Raw genomic sequence first — 19,273 nt, 5'->3', positions numbered from 1 at the left:
CAAAGCAAACGGCACAGACATTGTCCTTTTCATTCGAGATCTTTCCTTCTCCCTGTGCGAAGGTTCTGTCAAAAGAGGAGGTGCTTCAGTTGTCGATTAGAGTTATTTCTTCCTGGGTTTCTCATTTCCTTTCAATGCTATTCGCTCGTGCAGAGGCGGAGGGAGGAGTCACAGATAGGCGGTGGAGGTGGTTGCTCGTCCGCTGCTTTCACTTGTTGGCTGGGGTGGCCCCTGGGGCACAAGCTCAAGTCGGTGGCAGCAGCAGCCCGGGCCTGGCTTTGCCTTGCCTCCTCCAGCTGGCAAGCCTCTCAGGTGCTCGCTGTACCGACCCTTGGTTTGCATCAGACTTATACCCTGATACTATTATGCGGTGAATACTTTTGGAACAAATTTTAAGGTACCCAAAAGGGTGGTGCAACTATTATGCAGTGGCGACCATTACACGGTGAAATATGGTAGTGGTTTTTTAAAAATAAATTCCACTCTTCAGCAATAAAGGTACCCAGCTTATAAATGACTTTAAAAAGAACATACCGTGTTTCTCACATTTTAAGACATGTCTTATATTTATTTTTTCTCCAAAAAAACACCCCGAGGGGATGTCTTATTTTTTTGTTAAGCTTTTTAATTTTTTACCGGTATTAAGCTTTCAGAGAGTTTTGCTGGGTCGGGCTCGGTGCGGCGCGCGCTGCTGCCCTTGTCGGCTCCCGCTGGGTCGGGACTCGGCGCTGTGACATCAGCAAGGCCGCGAGGGCGGTACTGTCACCTGGGCAGCCCGGGATCTCCATACACGTGGCCCACTCAAGACATTAAAAATAGCAGCAGCTGGAGGGGCTTTGCCCAGCCACTACTTTTAAAACTCACAGGGCAGCGCTAAACCAGAATGGGGTGCCTATCTCGGGGTGGCTTTCTCCCCCTCCCAGGCTCCTACCTTCGCATCTCCTTCGGCGCTGTTGCTTTTTGCACGCAAACCAAGCTCCGCAGTGCTGGGTGGGGGCGAACTCAAAAGCAGAGCCAAAAAACCAGCACCAGAGCTTCAAGCCGGCGCTCTCTCTATGGCACAAGCATAGAGGCTGCTGCCCCATCGGAGCCTAGAGCGGATTGGTCAAACTCCGCTTCCGGGTTGCGTTTCCTTACCGTAGAAACCCGAGGCGCGGCGACCCGGAAGTGCTTGCGGGACCAGTTCCGGGTCGCCGCGCCATGGCTGCGCTGGGAGCGTCGGGGTGCCTGCAGGGCGGGAGGGTCGCTGTGGCTTCACTGCTCCTGAGGCAGCACCCGCAGGGACGCCGCGCCGCGTGGGGATGGCGGGGCCTCCCGCTGGACCCGGCAAAGACAGCAGCGCGCGCTGCGCCAAGCCCCGACTCAGCGGGACCCGGCAAAGACAGCAGCGTGCACTGCGCGGAGTCCCGACTGAGCGGGACCCGGGAGAGACAGCAGTGCTCGGCGAGGTGCGCGCTGCAGAAGCGCCATGCAGGCCTGCTCCCACCACTAACACTATGGTACCCCAGCATGTCTTATTTTTGGGGGATGCCTTATATTTTATTGCCTCCAGAAAATCGTGCCATGTCTTATTTTATAGGCACGTCTTAAAATATGAGAAACACGGTAGTTTCTGCCCTCAAGCTTACAGCCTAAAAAGACAAAACAAAAGGAAAGAGTAGAAGAAACAAACAAACAAACTTAGGTTCAAGTTGTAAACTATAATTTTTAGTGACTGACTGAGAAAATAATAACAAAAACATCAGGGAAGCAAATTGAAAAATTTGAGTAGATTAGCTGTGAGCTAATAAGTAAATGGTAGAAAAGCAAATTTATTTGAGAAACTAAAGCCAGAACACAATTGAATAAAATTGTGCCTTTCTTTTTCCTAGTTCATAATTTTTTTTACCTAATATCTAAGTTTGAGACCAATGACTCAATCATATACCGGTCTACTCAGAAGCAAGCACCATTCAGTTCAATGGGGCTTGCTGCTAGGTAAAATATGTGTAGAATCTGCAGCCTAATTCTCACTCTGTATAGTATTCAGTTTTTCCTTAGCCAATTTAGGAATATGAGTGTTCTTGTTTGGATTGGTTATGATACATACGACAGTGCTCCTCTTAGGCTCAATTACGGCTAAACTTGATTTTGTTAGATCCAACGTCTCTAACAAATGCATTTCAAAGACATGGGTATAGTTTGCAAGCACTGTCTGGAATCCATTAAATCCATTTCATTCTTTCTTTTTTTTAAAGTTATTCCTTATTGACTTTGGGTTGGCCAAAAAGTACCGGGACAACAGGACAAGGCAACATATACCATACAGAGAAGACAAAAATCTCACTGGCACAGCCAGATACGCCAGCATCAATGCACATCTCGGCATTGAACAGAGGTAAGGTCCAAGCAATTTCTGTAATGATGCTAGAAGCTGTAAATATTTGGGATCTTTAATGGACACAACCTGAATGAATTTTAATTTCTAGCTAAAGAAATTAGCTAAGAAATGAAGGTGGATTAAATGTTCTCAGCAGTTTAATATCTTCTTGTTAAAATGATTCCCTCACAACAATTTCAGTAAACTAGGGTCTGTCAAAGCCTGTTGTACAAATAAAGCAATCAATTTCTTTCCATCTGGATGACACACTGTAAAATTCCACAAATCCAGATTCTGTTCAGTAGTTTTGGTATAGTATTATACTGCTAGTGTTTGGGTTTTATATGTATGCCATTTGTTTTGAATGGGGAGAACTTGCTCTTACTATGTTTAACACTATTTTGGTTGTAGAATCTCGTTGAACCCAAACAACTAAATTTGTATTGCAGACTCTTGAGTTTGTGTTTTAGTTGGTGAAAAATGGAATCTGTTATGCTGTTTATGATATTCTGTGCTGTGACATAGTTGCAAACCTTGTATGGGCAAATCTGTTCCAAAAAAGGTAAATTTTGAAGTTGTAATGACTACATAAGTTCAAAATTCTTCTACAAAGAAGTTTGTTTTAACCTGTTTTATAACTCAGGATATGTATTGGTATGTTGGCAGTTTTATTGACCACCATCTTGCTTTCAAACCGTGCTAAGTCCTCAGATGGCAAGTGCTTTTATACTTTTAAAGCATAAAATAAATAAAAAACACCTGCCTCTTTCTCCACAGTCGTCGCGATGATATGGAGTCACTAGGATATGTATTGATGTACTTTAACAGAACCAGCCTGCCATGGCAAGGACTAAAGGTATGTTATGAAATTTTACTTGAGCTTTATATTCTCCCACCAGTGTAGCAGAGAACACTACTACACATAGTACTGTATAATTGGCTAAATTGTTTAAAAGTCCTCATACCTTCATGGTGTCAAATGTTTTCTCCATGTATCTTGAATAAAACGTATACAGTATGCTTAATGGGTAAAAGTACCAAATGCAGCCACCACAATAACCATATGATGTAGGCAATTAGACTGCCATAAATGGCATTCAGCTACATTCAAAACTTAATAACAGATTGACATTCATTTCCTTTGCAATGTATTGTGGTACTTGGAGATTTCATATAAAGCCTTGGCCATCAAGGTTCTGTCCATCTGATATTTGCAGCTGTCCTTGTGTCACATATATTTTTCCATGTGTCCCACAGGCTGCAACAAAGAAACAGAAATATGAAAAGATTAGTGAAAAGAAGATGTCTACTCCTGTTGAAGTTTTGTGTAAGGTGAGAGAAAAGCTGCTTTTAAGAATGTAAACTGCTTTGGCAAGGAGCTATCTCCATTAGTAAAGCAGCCAAGAATTCTTAGAAACAATATAAATTCTTTTCTTTATAAATTCTTTTCTTTGTGTTCCCGCTCTTAAAAAACAAAGCTTGCAATACTCCAGAGCTGATGTCTTGCATTTAAGACCTACGAGAATCTTTTCTGAAAGTCACTGTTTGACTAATTCTGTTTGCAGGGTTTTCCTGCAGAATTTGCAATGTATCTGAACTACTGTCGTGGCTTGCGCTTTGAAGAGGCTCCTGACTACATGTATCTGAGGCAGTTATTCCGTATCCTTTTCAGGTCAGTGGGGCTGAGGGTACCACAAAACGTTTGAGCATAACAGTAATAAACTAGCAAGTGCTTAGAACTAGAATAAAGGTTCTGCTGACTTTTTATCAGCTTCAGCAGAAACCTGTGTTCTTGTGAATTACAGTAGCCCTCACCAGGATAGCCTTAATCTCTTCATCTGGTTGAGGATTAGCCTGTCACCAGCAGCACTGAAAACAAATATAACATGCATTATCTCCAAACTCTCACCCAGATCAGTCAGTTTTTGTTTTGTTTTTTAAATTGAGTAAATGCATGAATTATCTATAAAAGATCCAATCTAGTATTTCAGCAGAAGAAACTACCTTTATTTCATTGGCCACTACCTTTATTTCATTGGCCACTTGATTTGTCGAGTGGAAAGCCAAGCAACATTTAAAGATATATGGCTGCAATAAAACACAGTTCATGATGTCACATTTCCCAGGGCAATGGGGTTGTAAGCAAATTTACAAGCTGGTTAGATGAACGTAGGCCTTGTGTTTTAGAAAGAATATGGACCTATTGGGAAGGGGAATAGTCATTGTATACTAAAATGGTTTTGTATCTGAAATTTCATGTTGCTACCCAAGGTTCAAGCTGGTTTGTATGTGTAAGTTGTACATTAATTACAATGTAAGCTGTCCTTACTGTTTGTAAATGTTGAATTGCTCAAAATTGATTACAGCTTTAATGCAAACTATTATAATAGAAAATGACCAAGATCCCAAGTGTTACATGTAATGGTCTGCACACTCATGCAATTTTTTCTAGTACTCCAAAAAGCTTCGGGTGGTTGCCTCAGAGCACGGATAGGTAGCCAGAGGGAGGAAGGGAACTGGGTGCAGAGATCAATTATTTCATCCCACACTAGCATGTAAAGTGCTTTACACTTCATGTATGGGGCTCTTTGGATCTTGGCCAATACTTTGTAACGGTAAATGACTGTTAAGTGGCTTTCAAGCTTGCTGCGAACAGATTTTTAATTATTAATCCACCACACTACTCAATCTTCAAGTGTTTTACAAAGCATTATTAATTTTAAGCTTCAGTAAAATTTGTCTGCTATATAACAGCAATGTAGGTATTGCATTGCAGTGAATATTCTGCTTTCTTTTTCTTCTCACTAGGACTCTGAATCACCAATATGACTACACATTTGACTGGACAATGTTAAAGCAGAAAGCAGCACAGCAGGCAGCCTCTTCCAGTGGGCAGGGGCAGCAAGCCCAAACCCCCACAGGCAAGCAAACTGACAAATCCAAGAGTAACATGAAAGGTTAGTAGCCAAGAACCAAGTGACGTTACAGTCCAAAAATAATAAACACTAATTTGGATGTCGGTGGAGTTAAGTGTTAGATCAAGGAGGCCATTAAAAACATACATTTGGCTATTTAGTATTAAAGAAAACGGACGTCCTTGGAAAATTTGACTACTAACTTTAAACCAAGTGTCCTTGTTTTTCATATCATTTCTTTGGGGATGTTGGGTCATTTTAACCACTGCATCTTCTGCTCCCGCATTAACCCCTCTTCAAAACTGGCTTGGTGTTGGGAACATGACAAACAGTATGATCCAAAATCCTAGACCTAACACTTTTAAAGAGGAAAACCTTCTGTTTACTTTTTCTATTGCGTCAGCATTTAGAAGCTTGGGTATGGGTACCTTTATTCTTGCATCCAAAATGAAGATGGAAAAACTAGGCATGATCTCACTTGGAGTTCTGCCTAAAGCACTTGTGTGATGGATTTTTATTCCTCAACATAGATAGTGTTAATTTTCCATCTTCAATTACAAATCCAGACTTGGATTATCCTGTGGGGTGAACTAATAAGGGGACTCTTTAATTTAAATTTAATTTTAACTGTCCATTACATTAAGTTTTTGCTTTTATTGAAATGTGGATTCAAATGAAAATGGAATTTAATATGTTTTCAACACACCTCTTAAACCGGTTTTCTATGAAGACCAAACCATGGGAGAAATTCTGTCCTAAGCTTAATAAATACAGCCCAGTACTGTATATCCCGGGCTTTTGTGGCTATAGGTGAGCCACGTCCTCTATCAGGTTGGCTTGTTACCCACAAAGGAGCTCACTCTGCTCCTTCCCAGAATGGGGGTTCCAGTATCTCTCAGGGGATGCACAGGATGGGGAAGAGCTGAGGCAGCTTCATGAGGTGACGTCTACAGAATAGCAAATGGTGGATGCCACATCTGCAGTAATTCAGGTTTAAATGGAACCCATTTTACAGCAGGAAGATGGACCGTAAGATAGCTAGGAGCTGAGCCTGCTGCCAACCTGTGATGGGAATGGATAGGGTTATACCTGTCATGGGGACCATCATGCCAGTCCTTGAATGAAGAGTCTGAAAAACAATCCTAGTGGGGGGTGGGATACACCTATTCCAGAAAAGAAAGAATGAGGTGGAGCTCACAATGTGCTGAAGGAAATACTGTAGTAGAAAATCTCTCAAATTTTATTGCGCGCTGTACACATTTGAAGCGTAGCCATTCACTACTTGTCTTTTGAATAAGGTGTTAAAGGGGGAAGGGGGGCAATGAAGGTCTATGAGTTAGTGAAGACTTCACTCTTCTTGAGAAGCAGAGTCTCCAAAAATGCCAGAAACTGGGGTGTCTGAAGAGAAGAGAACCCTTCAGTGAAGCAATTTGGGACAAGACTGATGACTGTACCTACCTGTACTTAACGTGGAATAAAGTGAACTTACCTGCTGAAATTGGTTTGCATCCTGGTATCCGTGGGGCAGACATGGTCAAAAGATTAATAGAGTGGAACAAAGAGGTCTGGGCCAAAGAGACTATAAGTCTTCACAGATTTTAGCATCCAGTGCTTGGCTTTAGCAGACAAATAACCTATGTTTTACCATATTCATCCACTGAGTTCACTTGAGTTGCCTTGTAAGTCCTATTTTGTAGTCTCAGGTCCTTGAATACTGCAATTTGCTCAATTCACAAATGGTAAACATTATTATTCTCACCAGCTGAACTTGAATTACTATTTTTCATAAAATGGAAAAAATAATCTGTCCAGTAATAAGCCAATGCTTCTGAAAAGTCTGCTTAATCTTAAAGTAGATAATCTTGATCAGTGCCTTTACATGAGGAGAGGGAGACAGACAACAGAAAGCACTAATTTCGCATTTCTCCACCAAGTACAAATAATTCTATAGGGCCAGAGGAATGTGAGTTGAACAAAACTTGAGATTGCTGGCTATTTTGTTATTCTGAGGTGGGGCAGAGGAGTGGATGCAACACAGAGAAGAAACTCAAGGCAGGTAGGGAAAGGACAGCTTTGTTTGCTCTTCTTAGCATCTAGGGTTGGTCACAATTAGCTGTTACATGACTTTCTGGCAAATAGAAGGCTCTTACTGGAAAATAAATTCTTCCAGTGTTAAACAAAATAAGCAGGGGGGGGGGGGAGAGGAGGCATTAAATGGAAACAGTGGGACAAAGAAGCAAGGCCTGGTTTTCAGAATGAAATGTAAGAAATGCTTCTCAAGAAGAAATGACTTCAAATGATGTGGACCTATGTGAACACTCTGGATCAACTGGTTAGTAAACATTTTTGCACTTTTCTTATTTATTGTACCCATATATTGCTGTGCTAATATAAGCAGAGCATATTGGGGTGGATTATTTTGGAGTTTCAATGTACAATTAATTACTGAATTTATGGGAAAATGTTAATTGCACTGTAGCTGCTGCTGTAGGACTTCTGATATTATTGATTGTTCGGCATAAGCAAATATTCTGGTTGAAGATGGTGCAACACTTGTTATGCCATAGTGGGGGGGAAATCACTATTTAATTTGCTTTTGGGAGGGCTGGCACATTGTTAAATATGAGCTTTTATTTGGCTTTTCCATTGTAAATATTTTGAAGTGACATCTACAGCAGACCAAGCCTCTGAATAAGAATTTATGAATGCAAACATTGTTGTCCTAAAGGATGGTCACATCCCTTATTCATAGCAAACATTCCTTGTTTTAGAGCACAACAGCTCCGCTTTAAGCATATCCCAGCTCTATGGGTGTGTGTGTGTGTGTGTTTGTGTGTTTTAAAGAATGGGTCTGGCAAATTTTACAATTAAAGCAAGTGTACTCAATTACAGAAGTTGACTTTTCATTGTTTTTGTTTCAGGGTCCATATAAGAGGTTATAACTATCCGTTTGCAACATCTACAGCTTCATAGTCATCTGCTGGTGCCACCAAAACTAGCAGTGCTGCAACTTAAATACATACTGGACAATAAACTGCATGCTTCAAACAAGATCTCTTCATCCAATTGGAACCATGGATAATTTCATAATAGTAGTTGATGAAAAATGCTCTGTTTGTTAGTTCAACTAACCCTTTTGTGGGTGATCAGAATAAAATCTTTATTGGCACAGGTCAGTAATTATGACCAGGCTTTTTATTTCATGAGTCAAAATAGCCATTGCTGAAAAGTTACTGACTATGAGTGTGAGTAGTATGGAAAAACAAACAAACCAAGATTGGAAACTTGCTAGCTTGTCTTACTGGGTGGAGCAACATAATGATTCAGCAAAAAGCTCTTTAGCTGAAAGCAGATGTTGGATTTATTTTTCAGAATATCTGATGTTAGGAACTAAACTTGGGTGAGGTAGAGGTGAAAACTTAGAGTTTGCAGCAGCCAGAAGCAATGCTGCAAATGTACAGTGCATAAGATCTGCATGATGGAGGAAACATGAAATGGCACAGGTTTTATTTAATGGATCTTTTAGGCTACTGGAAATAAGCCACATTGAATACAGTAGGGCTTCTGAGCAAATATGCATAGGTTCAGGCTGCTGATGAAAGCGAAGAGTGTCTCTCAGATGAAGAAAACACTGAAATTTCAAAATACTTCTACAGCCAACTTGCTTTGACTTTAATGAAGAGAGCAGGTGGATTTAAACTAATTCTTCCCCAAGATACAGCTGATGTCAGATAACTGTTCTGACCTGTTGCACAGGGTTTTTTTATGAACTGGCCTATTCTAATGAACATTTTGAAGAAAACAATTACCACACAGATGAAATTAGCAACTTTTCATCATTTCCTGAAGGAGAAAAGGTAGACTGCTTGGAATCTTGAAATCTAATTCATCACTTGTGTTACACAAGCATTACTGATGCTGTCAAAAATTTGGAAAGAAGACCACGATCTTGAAGAAAAATGCCAACAGAATTCAGTTGCAATATAAATCAAGCATTAAATTAACTTAAACTTCCTTGCCTATATTTTAACCCTGAATGCAGGTTAGATGCCTGACTGATGAATAAGACATTGTGACATAAGCTTTCTTCAGTAAACTCACCTGTAACTTCAGTGCTAGAGGTTGGCTATTCAAGGTATACATATCTGTTCCTTAACTTTTTTTAAAGAAGACCACCCCAGTGAACTGGTGAAAGCATCTGGAGACAAAGGTCCCCCCTCCCCAATAACTAAACCAGCTTTTCACGGTAAAGCCGCCACAGCAGGTAGACCGTAGTAAGAGTGCTATTGGCTGCATTTGAAATTCTTCAGTCAAAGATAAAAAATGAACTAGGAAATGAAAAGGCAATTTTTTCTTTGTTCCAGTCTATAAATGAGTTGATGGTTTTTATTTGAAGGACATTGTAAATAGGAAATTATACACTATTTGAGTTTGTATTTTAATAAAAAATAGTCTTGGTTTTTTATGTTATATATAAACATTGTAAGCAAAGAGTTAATCTATTAAAAAAGCAATGTACCAAAAGCCACATATTAAAAAGTATAATATGGAAAGCTTCATATCTACCTACAGTATATAAGTTTTGAAGGTTCTATTTAGTTCAATATTGCTAAGTTCATCAGAGCCACAGGCTTGTGATTAACTGTAATTTAAGAATGAAAGGATTCCATTAATATATTTAGATAGTGGAATTGTCACAATTGTCAGTTTACCTTCATTCAGGTACATAGAAAGACAGTGCAAGAAGTAGTTTTATGCTTGTGTTCAACTTCGCATTGTGTATTCAGATGAAATTTCTATCCAACCCAACTCCTAAAACACCTAGACACTTCTGTGGCCATGGCTTTGACAGTATTTTTTAATCTTGTTTTGCTTTGTTTCTTGACTAGTAATTGTTTCGACTGGTAAACTTCCATCTCTAAAATGCCACTGCACACTGGAGCTGAATCCCCTTAATGTAACAAAATGTATGCACCTTTGGAGGAGTATTTAGTTTCACTTCTGATTTTGCTACTATTTAGTTTGGCTCAGTACCCTCCTGTAGAACAATATGAATGTAGCCAGACAAAGATGGTCATGGAAACATAGGAAGCCTGGTTTGCTAAACAAAAAACCTTTTTGTCTATGGGGACATCAGTATCCTAGATACAAAATCTTAGATACGGTGTTTGTGTTTAACCCCTTTTAGGTCCTGTACAATAGCCACTCCGATGTGATTTGAAAGTAGCTGGTTAACCTCCAAGAAAGTTGTATGGTTTAATAAAGGTTATACACTATAACTGGAGTATGTCTCACAAGTTCAGTTCAGACTAGAAAGTGAGTCAGTACAGTGGTACGTCAGTTTAAGTACTCAATTGGTTCTGGGGTGCCATTCGCTCCCCTAAAAGTACTTAAACCAAGCGCCGATAGAGTGCTTCTGCGCATGCGTGAACCGCGCAGATCGTTTCTGCGCATGTGCGCGCTGCGGAACCCAGAAGTAAACACTTCCGGGACCGCGGAGTACTTAGACTGAAAGTACTCAAACCGGAGTGTTCTCAATCCGAGGTATGACTACTGTATATTGTGTGTGAATATGCACCACCAAGTATATTTAAGCAACCAGTTGAAGTGCAGGGAAGCTTTCTCTAGGTAGAACTAAGGAAACTTACTTTAAAGTATTGCTCAGTTGAGAAGGGAAACTCAGGTGTGCACTGCTCCTTGAGGAAAAGCTAAGTGCAGCAGGAGCAAATTAAAGGCTATGCTGAAGTAATGTGTTAAGAGCTATCAGAGTAAGAAAGCTAATAGAATTGTTGCATCTAACAACACAATAACAAACTCTTCTCTCAATATTACCTTTCTAGACAGTTTTCTTTTTGTGGGTGAGAAAGGGGGGATTCTGAGTGTGAACAGTACGGGGAGGGGTATTGAAGGGTGACATCACTTTAACTGCAACATCTCATGATGGCATGCATGTGTGCAGTTATAGAAATTGCAAGTTTTCTAATTTCACCTCAGACCATGCTCTTCAAAGGACAGGTGTTCACAGTTAGCTGTAATAATAATTATTATTTATACCCCGCCCATCTGGCCGGGTTCCCCCAGCCACTCTGGGCGGCTTCCAACAAAACACTAAAATACAGAAATCCATCAGACATTAAAAGCTTCCCTAAACAGGGCTGCCTTAAGATGCCCTCTAAAGGTCTGGTAATTGTTATTCTCTTTGACCTCTGGTGGGAGGGCATTCCACAGGGTGGGTGCCACTACCGAGAAGGCCCTCTGCCTGGTTCCCTGTAACTTGGCCTCAGTGTCCGGGCAGAACGATGGGGGTGGAGACGCTCCTTCAGGTATACTTGATTGAGGCCATTTAGGGCTTTAAAGGTCAGCACCAACACTTTGAATTGTGCTCGGAAACGTACTGGGAGCCAATGTAGGTCTTTCAGGACCGGTGTTATGTGGTCTCGGCGGCTGCTCCCAGTCACCAGTCTAGCTGCCGCATTCTGGATTAGTTGTAGTTTCCGGGTCACCTTCAAAGGTAGCCCCACGTAGAGCGCATTACGGTAGTCCAAGCGGGAGATAACTAGAGCATGCACCACTCTGGCGAGACAGTCCACGGGCAGGTAGGGTCTCAGCCTGCGTACCAGATGGAGCTGATAAACAGCTGCCCTGGACACAGAGTTGACCTGCGCCTCCATGGACAGCTGTGAGTCCAGAATGACTCCCAGGCTGCGCACCTGGTCCTTCAGGGGCACAGTTACCCCATTCAGGACCAGAGTCCTCTGTACCTGCCCGCCTCCTGTCCCCCACAAACAGTACTTCTGTCTTGTCAGGATTCAATCTCAATCTGTTAGCCGCCAACCAGCCTCCAACCGCCTCCAGGCACTCATAGGACCTTCACCGCCTTCACTGGTTCTGATGTGAAAGAGAGGTAGAGCTGGGTATCATCCGCCACTGTAAGCCAGTGATGTGCATACCACTGAGAACCTTAATTTGGACATAAATATTGTGCTACCTGCTACTTTGGTGATTACTTAGTAGGCTTCCCTTTGTTTTTCACATTGGTAGCACAGTAATGGGAAAGGCAGTGGCAATGCTCTTGGGCAAGGAGCAGTTGGAACACTAGTTCTTATGTTGCAATATTGTTGAAAGTCTGAAACTTGGGGGTGGGGGACAACTTTCTGGAAAAGGCAAAACCTTTAAATGAAGGCTTCTATGTACTAAACCACTACCAGACTCTGATGCTTAAAAGATCTAACGTATGGTGTTTTCTACCATATTTAACTTATTAAATGTCTGTGTCTGCAGTATACATATACTGCTAATTCCATAGTATTCAAGGCCAGGCCCAGTGAGTGGTAATGATGAATTTAGGTCACTCCTTCTGTATATTTTCATTTCAGTAGAGGTTTTTTTCTTTCCTTTCAGTAACCTTAATTATAGTACAGTCAAGAGGTTGCCTCCTTAATTTCAAAATAGAAACCCAGTGGGCCAATTGCTAAGTTTTGGTCAGCATTATACTATTAATTTAAACTTGTAATTGAAAACTGGAAGATTGTCACCTGAACTAAATAAAGCTTTTTTCTTTTTTTCTTTGATACCACTGGGCTTGTGCCTCTGCAGTTTTTCCTCACTGACTGAAGATGGCAAACTACTGTATATATTAAATGCCAATGTGCCTGGAGCTAGTGGTCTATAGTCTCTAACTGCATAATGTCAAGCCAAGCATGGGTTATTGCAGAACAGTGAGTCGTACAAGTGACACTGACTCTTGTCCTATACCCTCTACTATCCACAGGAGTTCTGCTAACTGATTTCAAGAAGCATAGAAATATTACTTCAAAGCTTTTACTGTGGAGTAAATGCTTTTCTCCTAATGTTAGTACATATAGATGCTTTTGTTCAGAATAGCTTTTGCCTTAATTATTATTTTTGGTTTCAGATTAGCGCAGAGTTCAAGTTTTGTCTTACGTATAATCAACACATTTAAGGTAATTTCATTAATAAAACAATTTTGAAATGTTTTCATACACTTAAGTAGATTTTTTGTTTTTAATGCAGTTTGTCAAGTCTTGAGTTACTTTAGTTGTGCTAATTTCTGAACAACAGAAAGCACATTCTCAAAAAACAAATGTCATACCTGTGTAACTGTATTGGTGATGGTTCCTCCAGCAGATTCTGTCAAACTTAATTCTGAAGAGCGGAGTTAAACCCGGAAGATTAAAATTGTAAATTGAAACCATCTTATTTCTGAGGGAAGACTTCTATCAGTACTGCTAATAACACCTAGGCATCCCATATCCCTTGTATTACACCTGACCCCTAATGCTAAGGCCTATGAACTGGCTGCCTATTTTAAAATGCACACCAGCTATATTTGTTATGCATCCTGAAGCAAGTAGTTTTTTAAAAACACTCCCGTGCCAGTTGTACAGCCTAAAGCAGGCATGGCCAAACTTTGCCCTACAGCTGCTTTGGGACTACAACTCCCATCATCCCTCGCTAACAGGACCAGTGGTCAGGGATGATGGGAATTGTAGTCCCCAAACACCTGGAGGGCCAAGTTTGGCCATGCCTGGTCTAAAGCAATCATTAGTAGAAATATTAGGTGATGCCCATTTGTGCCCATCTGCTAGTAGAATGGACTTCCACTCATACAGTTGGATTTTCCATGCTTCTCCGCCTCCTTGCAGCCCCATGCATGGCTACCAAATCTGCTTTAGAGAGTTCAGAGCCCCCTGGAGCAGATACAGTTGTGTGGGGGGGGGGTGAGGAAATTGAATCTCACAACTTTAGATATTGCTCCTCATTTTCCATTTCAAAACTTCCCGTGTTCCTGCCAACTTTCTGATTAATAGTGATTTTAGGTGTGCAAAATGCAAATGTGTAGAAGAGTGGAGAGGGCAAATGATAGAAAACTTGAAAACTTCCAATCTCTACTCAGACTAAAGTTTTGTAGGTGGTAGTCTTGAAAGCCATCAAACAATTGCCCCAAATCTTCTGACCTAGATTATAAGAATATTTACTTTCTGCAGAGGTGAAAGGAATTCTAGTGTGTCATTAGTCTTACCTTAATTGTTGCACAATCCAAACATTACTGAAGGGAATAGAATATATTAAAAGCTGGTTCCAAAGATCTCCACAAACAGTCAGGAGATCTTTCCACCCACACATGGCTATTAATGATTTTTCTACTGGGTTGCAGCTCCCCAAAGAATTATTAGCACAGTGGATCATCTCCTGAATATAGAAAAGTTTCTCAGAAGCTGTGAGGAGGAGCCCATGACATGCTTATGATTAAAGAAGCTATAAGTTTAATGAATGAATAGAATAGAAAAACAGCCAACACTGAAGATGTTGGGGATGGGGTAGTTAACTATGGTTTACATTAAGACAACTTAAAATGGATTTTAGTAATTTTTAAGTTGTGAATTTACTGGTAAAATGTGTTCTGCTAGAGTACTACCTGAATAAAAGAGAAGGTTATAGTTGCACATTTTAAAATTAACATGCTGAATTCCAGACTATCTAGGAAATACTGAACTAAAAAGTCTTTTAAGAAGCTCTTCCCTCATGTAACCTTTGTGGCTGCATACTAAAATGAGGAATTATTGGAGATTAAAATCAAACTGGTTCGTGTCCTTAACTTTGAAACTTTGAAAATTGCCACTGAATCCACCTGTGTAGTTGTAGTTTGAAAATCTATTTCTGAGTGGTTTACAATCTTCATATATTACTCAAGATCTGTAATGGAAGTTGGGAGAACAAATTTCCAGCTGTGAGAAAAAAACCTTACCAGCAATTTCCAGTCAGTTGTATTTTTCTGGATGGTCCTTTTCTGCACTTGTCCTGATCATGTCCTTGCCTGGTTATGCAGACTAATGGGAGTTTCTTTGACAACTGCTTCTCAGCCTATGAAGCAAGATGCTATGGTGTGCTAATGGTGGGTCACCAAAGCAAGCGGTTCTGTTTTGCTGATACTGAAGCTCTATAGCAACAGGACACAACATTGCGTTCAAAAGTGGGAAAATTCTCTTCCCCAGGAAAGCAGCTAGCATGGGGATGACCGGTTCTCCAAACCCAGGGAGAAAATAATAGCCAAAGGGAGTAGAGGCCTCCCATTCAGTCCCAATAAGGAATGGGGGAGAGAAAATGTAGAGGTTACTGACTGCTAAAATGTAATTCAGGAATAGCTTGAAAGAAGTCTCTAGGTGGAACACAAATCCACCTCATTCCAAATAGAAAAGGGCTCACCAAAAAACTTTCAAGGCCTATTTGTGTGCTACTGGATATTTGTCCAGGGATGGATATATTAACTACCCTCATTTTTATATATACAGTATATGTTTCAAATGAATGTGAGATAAAGTCCTTCCCGAAACCTTTGTTTTTCAGTGACAGAGTTTGCTGTGCCTAGACCCTGTGTGAGACGTCTCTGCCCCCAACCGCCCAACTTCCTCTTGCTTTCTAGAGGAATTTTTCTATGATTTACTACTGCTGATTGGTCTCATAATTCACCCTGCTTTTGCAGTACCACCCCATCCCTTTCTCTGGAAAAGGAAAGGTGTTGTCAGTGTTTTGTGTTTGAGTCCCATCATTCTCTGGCATGCCAGCAGTACAAACAGTGGTTATGAAGGGAGCTTGCGAATGAAGGGCAACAGTGTATATAGCTTATTTTTATAAAATGATTACTGCCTCAATGTCAATGGAGATAGAAATAGAGATGGAGGAGAATTTGGTTTTAAATGGATTTATGCGTGGAAATTATTTGTTCCAACCTAATTGAGCTTAGCCTGTATCAGATAGTCTCAGGTATTGAACGCCTGCCTATGTCTGAGCCACTTATCCATTAACAGTTATTTTTAAAGCCTAATTATACGCAGAATTATACACGCAAAAACATATATTGTACTTGCAATGCACACATGACCTATGTGGTACCATATTTCTGCAGCATAATTTTATTTATTAACACATGTATTATACAGCTATATGCATTGTTGTATGTATGGGTGTTGGTTACTTTAGGAAACCTTGAGCATGTATGTGTATAATAATGCGTATAATATATGAGAATTGTTCATATTTTAGTGGAACTGATAAAAAAGTAACTCATTTATCATCAAGCATAAGCTTAGCATCAATGTTTTCATAAAATTCCTTCCCTAGTCTGATATTAGTTTGTCTACTCTTGATGGCTTCCTTCATATATTTGGATTGGGTAGATTTCTTATGGAAACTGTACAGGGCATTTAAATAGATGTAAACAATTTGGATTTAGAATAAATGTGATTCAGCCAACATTACTGGGTTTATACGCAGAATTAAGTTTCATAACATCCCAACTTGAACAGCTGCAGTCAAACAAAACTTTGTATCATTTAACAGTATTGCAACTTAATTGTAAGGACTATTAAGCCGAACGTAATGCTGCTAAATGTTCATCAGCAGTCTAGTCTGCAACTGCCATTCTGTGCTGGTAATCCCAGTAGTGTTTCTTAAAATTTGAGAAACCACAAAGTTACATTAGATGGGAAATCACTATTAAATAAAACTCTTAAATGGGTTGCTTGTGGCCAGACTAATTTTTTTTTACAGTATTTAAAACGTTTGTCGAGTACTTTGATGCAACATACCTTCCCTTTCATTCAGAAAAGATATCTCTCTGACTCAGCTCATTGGCAAGGACCAGACTGTACATTCCTTCTGAAAGAATGGATGCTGCTGGAAATTGCTGGATAAATGTGTATATGAATGGTAGAAAAGCAAAAGCATTGTTCACTTTTGTTTTGCTGCAGGCACATACCAGGTTTGATTTTACAGTAATCTGTACTGGTTATGTTTTATTGTAGATGTTGGGTGTTTAAGCAAGTCTCTCAATCCTGGTTGCAGGTAGCAACCATCCTTTGAGTCACTTTCTTAGGCCCACATTTTGGATTATTTGTAGTGGTGCACAGCAAAATCTATATATCCACGGTTTCAAGCACAGATCAAACAATTATCCCAAGTGACAATGTTTTTCTTATGTAGAGAGCAAGTACTTGTAAGTTTCCAGCTTTTGTACCCGCTTCCCTGTGAGTAAGCCCTATTGAACTCAGTGGGACTTGCTTTTGAGTTGACATGCATAGGATTACATCATAAACCATGTAACTGCTGCTCTTAATTCTACAGTCTATTCCCTTGCACATTCATGAATCAGGGCTGCAAGCTTCATTCAGTGGATAGACAGCAACTTGAATCAGTTGGACTTGAGTTAAGAATATGCTAGTTATTTCAAGGGCCGCTTTTTGTTACTGTAGAGTATGAGAGAAGGTCACAGAAGTGGCCTTTCTAACAAACCAGTTTCCAGTATCCTAAAAATGCAAATCTATTTAAATATAATTGGCTAAAAGAAAAGTGGTTAATGAGCTAAAACTTAATTGTAAGCAGCCCTAGCATGAATGTATCAAGAAATATCATACTTCACTAATGGTGGTTGGATTACGAATAGCGATGATGCGTTGCTAAGACTGGTGGCCAATAGTAGCATTGCCTTAAGGAAAATGTGAATTATTGCATGCCTTGGTGTACATGTAGGACTCTTTTTACATGGGGCAAGGCTGCTATCAAACAAATTCAAAAAACGGATTTAAGTCTGTAATTTTGAATTGAGTAGCATTTTCCTTCGAAGGCCATAATGTTTGTTTGAAGCTTCAAAATATCAAAGTGTTCTGTTTGCTTTCCAGGTTTTTGAGCATGAAGAACAGAACAGATGAAGCAGAGCAGAATGGAGCAGGATCTATCACTCCCCAAATCCTAGGAATTTTAGTTCATAAACACACTTGCCAGTGGTTGTGGGCAACCATCTACTTGATGTAAAGAACTTAATTTCAGTATAAACTGGCTCTGGGCAGCGCCGTTGATGCTGCAGCTTTGAGTTGTAGCAGCTATAATTGTGAATATTACTGAGATAGTGAAACATGGTGTCCAGTTTTCTATTGCATTTTTTCAAGTGGAAAAGTTTAACTGAATGGTTGACACACAAGTGATGGAAAGAATTGTGCATATGCCAATTTTTGTAACCTTTTTACTTTGAACTACACCGCTTATGAGATCTCATTGTTTTGGAAGAATGGCATGAACAAGTCTTCAGGAACAGTTGTGGTAAATTGTAAATGCTCACAATTGTGCACTCTTTCTGGGTATTCCTCCCTGGTTTTGAAAGCTGTACACTTAAAACATTCTTAAAATTGCTGGTGTCTTGAGTGACATAAGCCAGCTGACAATGGTAGTAACCAAAGATTCCAGTTTTTAAGCATATGAAAGACTCTGCCTGCTTACCTGTGCTAGAAGTAACAGCATCTAAAGTGAAGACTTAAGAGAAACTTAGCGACTACTAGATTATCTTTAGGACTCTGCATTAACTCTATAATGTTCTTGGTATAAAAGGAGAAACAGCATATTTGTCACAAATTTAGTTAACATCTTACAACTGAAACTTGTATGTAAGTTGTTTAGATAAATGTAATCACTGTAAACATCTATATGAACGAATTTTGTTTTTATTTTGGAAACGGGAGCTTTTTTGTTTACAAGTTCATTAAAAAACTAAACTGTTTCTGTAAGGAAATGAGGTTTTTTTAAATTTGCCTTGATAATTTGCAATCTAAATTAGACACCACCCTATTTTAAAATGGGCAACTACAAGGCCATTTGTTAAAGCAAAAGTCCTATTTCTTAATCATTTTAGATCTAGTGTTGTAACTCTTCCTCACTTTTGTTTTTCAATAAATTTTGTATTTTTTTTCTTGATGGGGAGGGGCGCTCTTGCATTTTTATAATCTGTTGCATCGATACCCAGCCCACTGTAACAAGAGACTGGATAAAAATAAAGGCATCTTTTCAGACCCATCACAGCAGCTCACAAGCCTTGCCGTTGTCTTGCATTGGCTGGACTAATTTGCAAAAGTAGCTTTGAAGATTTAAAATGGAAGTGCGTGGAGGATTTTAAAAGGAGGAATTTTCTTTTCAAGTTCTTGTGAAGTGG

General features: G+C 39.9%; 1 protein-coding gene across 8 annotated transcripts in view; it reads left to right on the top strand.

Annotated features, from left to right (window-relative positions):
* Nucleotides 1-19,038, top strand: part of CSNK1A1 (casein kinase 1 alpha 1) — a 40,174-nt gene extending 21,136 nt beyond the window's left edge. For 2 of the 8 annotated variants that reach the window (XM_035105249.2, XM_035105257.2), the window contains 6 exons: nt 2,238-2,377; nt 3,137-3,215; nt 3,617-3,691; nt 3,925-4,031; nt 5,168-5,316; nt 8,196-8,450. In XM_035105249.2, coding sequence (XP_034961140.1) covers nt 2,238-2,377; nt 3,137-3,215; nt 3,617-3,691; nt 3,925-4,031; nt 5,168-5,316; nt 8,196-8,206 — 561 coding nt within the window. In that variant the 3' untranslated portion in view covers nt 8,207-8,450. Of the gene's footprint in view, nt 1-2,237; nt 2,378-3,136; nt 3,216-3,616; nt 3,692-3,924; nt 4,032-5,167; nt 8,451-13,189; nt 13,239-17,972 lie in introns of those variants that run through there. The other 6 variants (XM_035105255.2, XM_035105252.2, XM_035105250.2 and 3 more) reach the window with 6 other exon arrangements.
* The last annotated feature ends 235 nt before the right edge of the window (nt 19,039-19,273 follow it).

The sequence above is a fragment of the Zootoca vivipara genome, chromosome 2 (assembly GCF_963506605.1).
Source record: "Zootoca vivipara chromosome 2, rZooViv1.1, whole genome shotgun sequence".
Lineage (NCBI taxonomy): Eukaryota > Metazoa > Chordata > Lepidosauria > Squamata > Lacertidae > Zootoca > Zootoca vivipara.
Note: the sequence above shows the minus strand (reverse complement) of the source record. Positions and strands in the feature narration are given on the sequence as shown.